Below are 12,246 nucleotides of genomic sequence, written 5' to 3' on the forward strand. Positions count from 1 at the left end.
AAAATTCCATTTCAATTTTTGCTCCTCATTTTATACAAATTAACTCTAACTGAAAATACAGGTAAAAATATTCTAAACAAAGTAAGTAGGTAATTAAAAAGATTATGGAGAACTCCAGTGCAGTTTATCGTGCCTTTTACTACAACCAAAGGTTTTCTGTGAATTCCATTAATGGTTTAGAGGTGTAAGTTGGAGGAATGTAGTGTATTTGTCCACTCAGTTTAACTTATTATTATCATTTTTAACTAATTAAATTTTTTATTTAAAATTATATTTGCATTTTTAAAGTTAGTATATAACATAAAATTACTCGTTAAAACATATAAATACCTTGTTGTTAATATAATACTGTTGTTGGAATTAGAACACCACTGCAAGAACAATTCTCTGGAGAATCCACTTTCCAAATCGGGTGAACTTGCAAGAACAACCTTTGGACTAGGAACTTTACTTAATTCTGCTAAACTGTGACACCACTGCAAGTGCTTAAATTGAAAGGGATTATTTCTGGCGCCTTCAAAACTTCTCATTAATTTATCACTCATCCATTCTATCTGGGATTTGGCAAATTCTATAACGTTATAACTGACATTGTTTAACAACGCTAAGGAGTATGCTAACAGGCCAGATTCTTTGTTACGCCATAGCTGATCCAACATGTGAGCCAACTCCAGAACCCTGCCTGCCGTGTCTACTGCTATAAGTACGTTACCATTGTTACGAAGAGTTTGAAGAATATTAGCTGTAACAATATGTAGTGTGTAAATTAATCTGTTACTGAAAAATAAAGTTTATAAAAGTGTAAAAGTTTGTTTGTACAATATTTTGTTAAAACTTTGGTTAGCAATCAGATACTACATTAAAACCAGTTTTTTAACCGGCTACATCTTATTGCGGTTGCATAATTAGTAGCAACTAATTTTCAAATAATCTAAAAAATGTTATTTTTTAAATAAGTAGATATATTCTTTGAAATTGTATCTGTTTATAACTACTGACATTAAGTTGCAAGAAATATGGTCTATTGGAGAAATAAGATTCAAACATGCAGATGTTTCATATTGTTTACAAAAGCATACTAATTTTAAGTTATTTATTATATAATCGTTCGCGAGAAAAAATCGGCTTTGTAAGTCTGCCAACAGGTGGCGCTAAGGATATCATAATATTTTGTATACGTTCTAAAATCTATGTTCTTTGATATTAATGGTATAAGACGGTGGCGTACCTCCTTTTTAATATTGCCTTGGAAAAGGAAGTTAGAAAGATAAATATTAGATTGAATGGAATGAACTATTCTAAATAGATCGACACAAATTCTCGCATTCGCTAATCATGTGTGCAGTGTTTTACAAAGTTTACCAAAGCGACAAGTGAATTAGGACTTGTTATAAACGAGGAAACTGTAACGATGTGCATCGCCTCCGTTCTGTTAGCACTTAGTACACACACACACAAGAGAGCCACAAGAGAGAATTAAATTCTGCTAGATTGCTGATCTAGTGGGAACTCCACCTTGCCTCTGGGTGTTGACTAGAGGCTAACCGTCCGGAGTTCCGTCAGAGTGTTGATCTGATAAGAACTCCACTGGCCCTAAGGTATTGACTGAAGGCCAACTGCTTCTGTTAGAGTGTTGATCTAATGACAGTTCCGTACCCGGTCTTGGAGTATTGATCTAAGACAGACATATTCTTCCCGTATTGATTAGTCGCTTTCCGCTCCTCGCCGGACCGAGTGTTGATCGGCCCGTTCCATCTCTATTCCTCTGACTTAAACTGTTTTAATTGTATGACATTAATTGTATTTTTATTTTACTGTCTGTTCTCTAAAAGAGCTACCCGTCACAAATTAGTGCCCGAGCAGAAGTATAGCGCCGCAACCAAATTGTTGGTGGCTAAAAGCCTCAAACTATTCATCAGATAATTCAAATTACCAACTATACATTTGAGCGTACGAAGGGCACTATAGTGGCAGTTCTTGGAGTATTGATCTAAGACATACCTATTCTCTCCTGTGTCCAAGTACTGATTTGTCTCCATCCGTTCCTCGTCGAGTGTTGATTGGCCCGTTCCATCTCTATTCCTTCGACCCGTTCCCTACCGTCTGTGTGTATTAACGCACTGTAATTGCTATTTACATTTTATGTATTGTATTTTATTTTTCGCAGATATTAAACAATGGGTCATATCGCCATCGATGCCGTCGTCACCAGGATTGATGTTTTAATTTTTATTGTATATATTACCAAGGATCTAATTTCATTTTGTTATTTATTTATTTCGAATAGATTTTTATTTAATTTAAACCTGTTTTACTGATTCTGCTGTCTAAAAGAGCTATCCGTCACAAAGTCAACGAATTCACATATCTTGGAGCCCTAGTACAGTAACACAGGTATCTCGTGTTACCATACCAATTAAAAAGTCACCACGCAGAAACAAATTTGAAAGTGGAGGTCCAGCAAAGCCATTCATGCAGTAAACGTTAAACATTGAGGTGCTGGATATTTGTACACTGTTCCATTCTTTCTTTTATTTTTCAAAAGTTCTTTTCAGAACTCTGTTATGCATTACAAATTGTAAAGTGAAGGAAATAATTGCCTTCCATCTTCATCTATTTTCTTTTCCACTGAGTTGCGAGTTTTGCCAATGTTTTCGAAGCGAAGCTTGTATACTAGGGTACTATTACCTTTTTTCTCTACAGTAAAATGATGAGGCGAGCGTTACGGAACAAGAGCCACAAAACTGAGTCGTCACGGTTAGCGTCAATTCGTTTCTAGTCATCATATATTTACTCTTAAGAACGTTTAAAGTAAAAACTGCATGAAAAGTAACTAACAAAATATATACATTAAATGAGAAGTAAAAAAGTAAATAAATATCTGCCACTAAAAGATTCTATTCGTAACTATTGTCAAAATTTAATAAAAGTCATAAAGGTCATCCGATTAATAACAACATTGAATCATCTGTTTAAATTTTTATAATAATTCTCGTTTTAAAATAATTTCATATAAATACAATTATTATTTTTCAACAGATTTAGTTTATATAATAATTAAATTTACTATCAAATGATATTTATTTATATTTTATTATTAATATATGGTCTGAGTTTGACAGGTTTGTCATAAGTAAACAACGTAAGTATGCTTTGTTAATACGTTAAAAGGTGGCGTTTGTTAGGAGCAAACATAATATGTTACTGAATTTGTTTAAAATATAAAAAATAAATAAATAATAAAGTTACTTTATTTAATTTTAAATATATTATTCAAATTTTAAAAATATTTTTTAATATACCTTGTTATTTATAAACATATATAGTTTATATAATAATTAAATTTACTATCAAAGGATATTTATTTGTATTTTCTTAATCTCATATAAATATAAATACAATGTTGGAGAGTCTTTCTTGCAGATTTCCCCAATATTTAAGAGTTTACTATTTAACTTATCTGCAAAGATTAAATTTCTTTTATATATATATATATATATATATATATATATATATATATATATATATATATATATATATATATATATATATATATATATATATATATATATATATATATATATAATATATGTTTATATTCTTCTGCGGCCCTACAGCTCAAATTGAGCCTTGGCCTCTTTACTTTTTGCCTCCACCCTTGCTTGTCTGTGGCTGATCTTCTCCATACTTCTTCTTCTTAAAGTGCCCTCTCCTCAATGGAGGTTGGCTACTACAATTTTAAAATCTTCTCTATCTTCAGCTGTTCTTATTCTTCTCCATACACGGACTCCTAAAAGGGCTTGTGCGTCGCTGTTTACTGTGTCTTACTTTCATTTCGAATGTGTCGAGTTTGCTTTTGGATGTTTTTTTCGGGACCCATGCTTCGCTGCCATAGCATGCTATTGGTCGAATTAAGGTTTTAAATATTCTTATCTTTGTATTTCGGTGGACATTTTTAAACCGAAATATATGGGAGAGGGCAAAATACGCTCTGTTTGCCTGCGTTATTCTCTTCCGTATTTCTCCATCTTCTGATCTGTCCGCATATATTTCTACTCCCAGCTATGTAAACTTTCCAACCGTTTCAATATCATCTTCATGTATAATGTTTTGTGGGACTATATCTCTTCTCGTCTGCATCATTATTTTTGTTTTTTCTGTGTTAATTTCCAGACCTAGCTTTTTTGTTTGCGTTTTTAACTCTGCGTATGTTTCCTGTGTTCCTGTTGATGTTCTACTCATAATATTAATATCATCGGCATAAGCGGCCAGTTGAACCGTTAGGTTGGTCAGTACATAGGTACATAGTACATAGGTTTCCTCGTCCAGTTTGTAAATAGAGTAAATAGACATAATTGGCGTTATCGGAGTAACAGTAATCCTCATTTATTCATCGAGACACATACACAAACACTTCAGAAATGTATTGGTTGGCATATTAGGGAATCACGTTATTGGACCATTATTTCTTGAAGGAAATCTCAACGGAACAACTTATTTAAATTGGTTAGAAGACGTTATTGATCCGCTCATCACTGACACATTGGAATCTGATAATCATCTTTTAGAGGAAGAACGGACTTTCCAACAGGACAGGGCACCCCCACATTATGATATACGCGTATGACAATTTTTGAATCAACGTTTTCCAGGGCGTTGGATTGGCAGAAGGGGTCCAAAGAGTGGCCGGCCAGATCACCGGATCTTTCGCCTTTGGATTTTTTTTTTGTGGATATACCTAAAATCAAAAATATACGCCACTCCGCCTGCAGATCTTGCAGAGTTGCGATAAAGAATTGTGACAGAATGCCGATGATTGACACCGGAGGTATTGCTATGTACGAAGAAGCTTTGAAAATTTTGATGCGGGGCAGTAGGGGGTTACATTTGAGGGCATGAATTTTGCATGAAAATTCGTCCCCTCCCAATAAAAATTGATGTTTTTCTAAATTTTGAAGACACTAGTCAGTTTATCATGAATTTAAAGGGGGACGAATATCAAAATAAACTTAAACTTTGACCTCTCTTGCTGTTTTGACCAGCCAGCAAGGGAAGAACAAAGTATTTACAAATTTGTTAAAAACAATTCATTAATGATCGACCTAGAGTCAACATATAATTTAATTTTGGAAAGATGTAAACCCATATATGGATGTCATAGCCACAAATTCATTGTTAGCTTCAAGTACATAAGGCACTGAAGATGATCTGATTGGATCGAAAACGTTATGCTACTGTATAAATTTTGACGACACTTGTAAAAGTTTTAACTATATGTTTTTATATACCTAAATACAATGGTGAAGTGTTTTAACTTCTGTATGTTTTTTTAATTCATTATTATTTTTAAGAATTAAAATTAATGATAGACTTACTCATTAGTTTTTCATCCCTAGCCCTTCTTCTGGCTTGTTGATAAGTAGCATTAAATGCATCAGTAATAAGTAAGGAAGGTTTTTGCAGTCTATCGAGCTCACAACCATTTAAATGTCGCTCTTTCTTATGATTGAAATCATTACAATATATTATATCTTCTTCCATTTTCATTATTTTCCATATTGTACCCCCAATCATATGACCAGCTGGTAAGGGTGTAATTGTTAAACCATAACCTTTACCTACAAATATTGGGTAATTAGTTATATTAAATACATTTACAATTTTCGAAATGCTTAAAAAACTATTTGGAAATATCTTAGTTCCACTTATATTAAATCTTTGGTTCATTATTACATAATTAAATCATTACTGATATGTGGACTACTCAGATTTCATCACATACCGCATAACTATCAGGAATAATAGCTAGAAAAAATAGTTAAATATTATAGCTGAAATTACTACAGAGACAAACCTTACTTCCTTGTCTCTTTATTAGCTTTATTATGAAATATGGCCCAAGAGATAGAATTTTTAAAATATCAAAGTACCAACGTAATAATTTAATTGACATAGTTAACTTTATAGATAAAAAGTTACATTGACAATAACAAGAATTTGCTAAAATGTTACCATAATAACATGTGGCATATAGTGTAAGAATAAAAGTATACTTTAAACTTGTCTTGTCTAAAAAGTATACTTTCTAGTCAAGATGAGTTTTGTCGATTAATTAGTATTCAACAACGCTACCTACAGTCAAGGCTCACTGGCTCCACCAATTAAGGACTTGATGTTTAACTTAATATAAAATATTCTTACCTAAATAAATATTATACCAAATTTTAATTCAGGAGATACTAACGTACCATGTTGTATTGTATAGAAGTAATCATAGATAGTGCAACTATATATCCATACCTAATCAAATGAGAACGGAAAGTCAGTAAATTATCTTGGATATACCATCCTTTCATTTTCAATTCTAAATCATTAGTTTCTGAAAAAGCAAGTAAAGGTAACGGATTTTCTAAAGAGCTATGACATTGTACATAGTTGCGTAGATCTAAATGGCAATGGTGCATTGGAAGGTTAAATCTATTGTTATAGTTAAAGCTATTCGATAAAGCATAATTGTTTTGTTAAGTTTTGTTAAATTTATCAAAGAAATCCATGAAATCAATTTAAATTAAATATGAAATGATTAAACAACATTCAATAATGAAATTATTTAAGTAGGCCTATAATAAGATTAAGTAAAAGTGAAGAAAATTTAGGCCTCTGCATTAGGCTCTAATTAAATCAAATAAAGACCAAATGATATTGACAAAGTAATTACATTACAGTTATAAAATTATGAATTGAAAATCTTGTTTCCAATTCTTTTTTCTCTTTTTATAGATGCCAAGGAGCAAAACTGGAGCAAAAAAACAATATCAAAAGAGGACATGGAGAAGGCAATGGAAATGGTCGTGAAGAAGGAACGCACTGCTTATGCTGCGGCTAAAGTGTGTGGAGTAGACAAAGCTTTTAAACTTTTATGACACATTAAAGCTTTTAAATGATCAGGTAAGACTCGAGTATAAGCCAAATATTGACACAAAAAAGTGTTTAATAAGGAGAAGGAGGGTCTTTTAAAATACATCACATCTTCATTACGGCTTGACTTTAAAAAACGTTAGGGAATTAGCCTATCGACTTACTAAAGAAATTAAAAAATCCTATAACCCCTCATAGGAGATTAACAAGACGGCTGGTAAAGAATGGATTCGTAATTTTCGTAAGGGGTATTCCACTCAGATGTCTTTAAGAAAACTGGAGGCAGCAAGCTTAGCGCGCTCTACTGCATTTAATGTGTTAAGTTTTAATGTGTTAAGTACAATTTGACACATTTTTCTCTAAACTATACGAAGGCTTTAGATAAGAATCCTGCAATATCACTGTTTTGAACTGTTTTACTCTAAGAGTCTGCTGTCTAAAATAGCTACCTGTCACAATTTATGGAATTGTGATGAGACAGGTATTTCAACAGTTAACATCTCTCCAAAAATATTAGCCACCCAAGTCCTCAATTGGGAACCATTGGAGGAGCTAATTTAAGGGGTTGGTCAAATGAAGACCTATTTTTTGATTTAATGCAACATTTCATTAAATTTAGTTATGCTAGCCAAGCCAATCCAGTTATACTATTAATGGGCAACCACTAAAGTCATATATCTGTTAAGATCATCAGACTGGTAAAGGAAAATTGAGTAACTTTGATTACATTCCATCCCCACACGGGTCATAGAATGCAACCACTTGACAGGCGAGTTTATGGGTCCTTCAAGGCCTACTATAATACTCCACGAATATCTGGGTGGGAACCCCAGGAAATACTGGTAAACCTGCTACAATTTATGACATAGCAGAACTAGTAGGGTGAGCATTCCTGGGCGAAACATATTTCCTGACAGTGAGTTTTTCTCATCAAGTGTAACTGATAGACCAATGGATACTGAACCTAAAAATTTAATTAGGCCTACTGATGAGACTCCTTCAACTTCTGCAAGTGGATCTTTATGTATCAGTCAGCAGTCACCTTATTTGAGGAGACCACAAAGACAACAACTGAAAATTTAATCCTTATTACTGAACATTCAGCTTCTATTACTAAGTCTCCAATTAGTATGAACCTTCAACAGCTTATGGAACACATACACCAACAACTCCAATTATTAAATCTACCAAATTTAAAAAGCTAGTTTCACCTGAGGACTTCAGAACATTCCCAAAGGCTTTTACCTAGGAAACAAACAAATAGGGAATACCTAAAGGTAAGTCTGTCATTTTAACTGATACTGTTAAAAAAAAAGAACTGAAGCAGAGAAAGCAGTCAAACCATTCAAGAACAAAGTAGTCCTAAAACAAAAGAGATCAGGTAAAAAAGTTCTTCATGATAGCTCAGATAATATCATGGATCTATTTGAAGGAGGGTTTTCAGAAGAAGATTTTGGTGAACCAGAAGACCGAGATGATACACATTTATAGTTGTTATGAAACTGTTTGCAAAAACACATTAAATATTTTGTTGCTGTAATTAAAACAATCAATCAAGATACTTATGAAGTTAATTATCTTAAAAATGACTTAAGTCTCCAATCTAAAAAATTCACCAAAGAAGAGTTAACAACATATGAAAAAGATAAAAATGGTGTATTTAAACTTCCACAGCTAATTAATTATGTGGGTTCTAAGAGGCACATGCAAAAAGTAACATTTGGAGTTGATTTATTAAGTTATAATGTTGGTTAAAATAAAAAGAAATTGTTTGTTCAATAGGTCTCTATATAATTTTAGTAATGTTTTGTGATGGAATAATTTTAGTTGACTACCTATGTTACTAAATTTACTTAATTTTACTTAAATAATATATTACCTTACAGTCTAAACTGAAGTTTTATTATGACCAATTCCTATTTCAAATGTATAGGTTCAAGATACAACACCCTTGAATGTTTGTACTTTGAACCTATGTGCACTTTTTTTAAATGTTATATAAATATGCGGAAATATTTTTCAATACATTTGCAAAAAAATGTATAATAGGTATGAAAGTATACTTCATCTAATTTAATTACCGTTGCACGTCATCCGCGTCATAGCCCGTGAAGTCACATGATACCAACAAGAAATATTTAGGCGGTAGGTGTGTTTTTTTTTAGAATCACTTTGCCGAGTACACTGGCATTACAGCCACTAGACATATTTTATTATATATGCGTAGAAATAATATTTAAAGATTTCTATTAATGTTAACTTAAACAAATACACAATAATATGTTTCATTTAATTTGTATAAATGCATTATAAAGCGTTATTATGAAGATCATTTGTTCGGAACACACTGTAACTGTAATCGAACGAAGGTGATATTTTGGCATAAATTGGTAACACTTATTTGACAGTTGCAGTGTTGACTAATGTTAATAAGTAATGAAAAAAGTGTTGATTTTGTTTAAGTATTCCATTTTACATCTTTATAAGACGCATACAAGCGGCTCAAATTGATGTTAATAAGATTATTTTTTAACTCTTGTTTTGTTTCTATTTATTTACATTAAATATTAATTTGTTTTGTTGTATAATCCACTTTTGCAATAATTATGTGACCTATTTGATTTAAAATGGATTCAGGATTTTTTTATACTTTGGCAACTATGTAAACTTCGATCTCTGTCAATTATAATGACGTGCAACGGTAAGTAAATTAGATGGACTGTATGAAGAATCAATCATATAAAAATGACAAATTCATCTTAAACTGCTTCAAAATGAAAAAGTAATGTGTATCAAACTTCTCTCATTTCCTTAGAAGGCAATTATATTCCAATTTTTTTTTCTATAAGATTCAACATATTGATTAATGTCTCTGTTAAACACCAGGGGAATATAAAAAACATTTTGCAAGCAATACTTGCAACTGTTTCTTTTTTTTTATCTTAGTTTTTTGAAATAGCTTTTTGGTAATAAGCCAATGGTTTATATCAGGAGCCAAATTGTAAAATTAATAAAGAAATTATTTTAAGGTTTGTAAAAATTGTTGGAAAAAATACTATAGGTGTCTTATTACTGAGCTGCTGCCATTTTAATTAAATATGTTATTTACTTACAGTACTTAAACGTTACTTTGTATATATCGTCGGTGTTATGTAATAGGGGCGAATCAGTCATTTTTACGTTTTTGATGTTTTCGCCGATTTGACATGTGGATATCGGGAGCTACAGTTATGTAAAAATGGCGAATTTGTATGAGCAATGGTTTCCATAGAAACTTCAAATGAAAAAATGCCGAATGTAATTTCAAGTGTGTTAAAAAGGCGAATGGGCCCATTCGCCTTTCTTACTTTTGATTCTTAACAATTTGTATCATGTAAATAGGGCGAACATGCAGGTAAGAAGGGCGAATGTGCACGTTGACTCTTCTTACATTAGTAATAATAACACAATTAATTATATTTTCATGATATACTATACTATACTATAGTCATAATTATTGTGATTGTGTGACAAAACGATAGAGAACATACGAATTTTATTTTGAAACCCCATTGTTATAGTCCACTCTTTTACTAGGCTATAAATTAAGCCGTTGGTTGGTAGCACTGATGCTAGATCAGGCCACCGACTTTTGTTGTCAGCTGTTTTGTTTTGAGGTTAGCTCTGAAAGATTTTCAACAACAACCGAGTGATGGTGTAGATATGTGTTTACTCAATTGTTTATGTTTTTCTATGTAATTTATGTATTAACATTTCGCTCTTGAGTGTATTACCTTGGTAAATACCAATAAATTATTGTAACATCTTGAATATGCTTAAATTTTGTATTACTACCAAAGTCACAACTGTGTGAACTAAACCTTGGAATATATCCCTAATAACGGTTTTTTGAACTCTTTGTTTACAAATAGTATTTCTAATATCCTAATCTACGTCCAAGTATCAGTTTCTGTAGTGTTTTCAAATGTTAGTACGCCTATCATTTGTCAACAACTCATGTTACAGCCCAAAAATAATTATTCGGCTGTTAGTATTGTACCGTAGTACCTTGGTATGTTTATGGGAATACCCCAAGTTGTGCCAGATAACTTTTAATTTCACACTATGGGCTGTGTATTTTTAAGATACATAGATACATTAAATACTATCGAAACCACACATTTACGTTTTTGTTTTATTTTAGGGGGAAAATGTTTCAATCACATTCTCAAAAAATCATGGCTCTTGCACAGCAAAATAAAAAGGTGCAGAACAGTGAGTTTGACCACGGTAATGACGCACACATGCAAGTAAGTGCCAAAATACCAGAACAAGAGCTAGGCCAATTAGATAATAATGAAGAGCGAATACAAGATTAGTATTACTACATCCACTTCAACCTGCAAGCCCATCATTCATCAAGGAAAATGAACAATTTATGCTATCGCCATGCGTAGAAAACATTGTGAACGAGAAGAAAGAAAGTGTTTAAGGAGTGCTGGTAAAACCTACAGAAATGTAAAGGGAAAAAAAGTGAAAAATTAAGAAAGGCAAAATTTTGTGTGTACTAGATCCTTTCTTAAGTGTAGTGACAAATTTTCCGAATCTGAAAAAAATGACATTTTCTTTCAGTTTTGCAAAATAGGGTAAGATGACCGTTGTCAAGACTGACAACAACAGTTTGTTGGTAATCATGTAGTTGAAAGTGAACCTAGTAGACGACGCGATAATCCTGCATCCAGAAAAAAACCCAGTCTTCACTACCATCTAGTGAAAAACACTCAGAGCACATTCGTGTTTGTCATTTATTTTTCCTGTCAGTTTTGTCTGTAACAGAAAAAATTGTTAGGACCTGTCTGGAAAAAAGGAGCGTTGCTGGAATTGTATCGACTGACCAAAGAGGGAAAGCCTCAACTGTGAACAAAATACCAGCCTGGATTGAAGAATACGCCCGTCAGCATATTCAATCCATACCAAAAGTAGAATCCCACTACTGCAGAAAGTCCAGCAATAAACTCTACTTTTCTTCACAACTCAATCTTGAAAAGTTGTATACTTTATATATTGAACAATGTAGGGAAGATAACTCAAAAACCACTATAGAAAATGAAAAACTAGATTCAAACAATAAAAAAGCATTGTTAAAACCTGTTTCCAAATCCATGTACAGAGCATATTTCTACTCCTATGGAAACCTGCGCTTTCATAAGCCTAAGAAGGATCAATGCAGTACTTGTAATCATTACAAATCACTGACCCTAGATGAAAAGGAATCAAGGAAAGATGAATATGAAAGACATTTGAAGAACAAAGAGACAGCCTCTAAAACACAAAAAGTGAAAGACAGTG

The 12,246-nt window shown here is 32.3% G+C and overlaps 1 protein-coding gene across 1 annotated transcript in view; it reads right to left on the reverse strand.

Annotated features, from left to right (window-relative positions):
• Cpsf100 (cleavage and polyadenylation specificity factor subunit 2) overlaps nt 1-12,246 on the reverse strand; it is a 49,193-nt gene that overhangs the window by 32,578 nt on the left and 4,369 nt on the right. Inside the window, exons 3-4 of the mRNA XM_072531990.1 lie at nt 5,376-5,618; nt 331-742 (exon numbers count right to left, since the gene is read on the reverse strand). Of these exons, the coding sequence (XP_072388091.1) occupies nt 331-742; nt 5,376-5,618 (655 nt within the window). The remainder of the gene's footprint in view (nt 1-330; nt 743-5,375; nt 5,619-12,246) is intronic.

The sequence above is a fragment of the Diabrotica undecimpunctata genome, chromosome 5 (genome assembly GCF_040954645.1).
Source record: "Diabrotica undecimpunctata isolate CICGRU chromosome 5, icDiaUnde3, whole genome shotgun sequence".
NCBI lineage: Eukaryota > Metazoa > Arthropoda > Insecta > Coleoptera > Chrysomelidae > Diabrotica > Diabrotica undecimpunctata.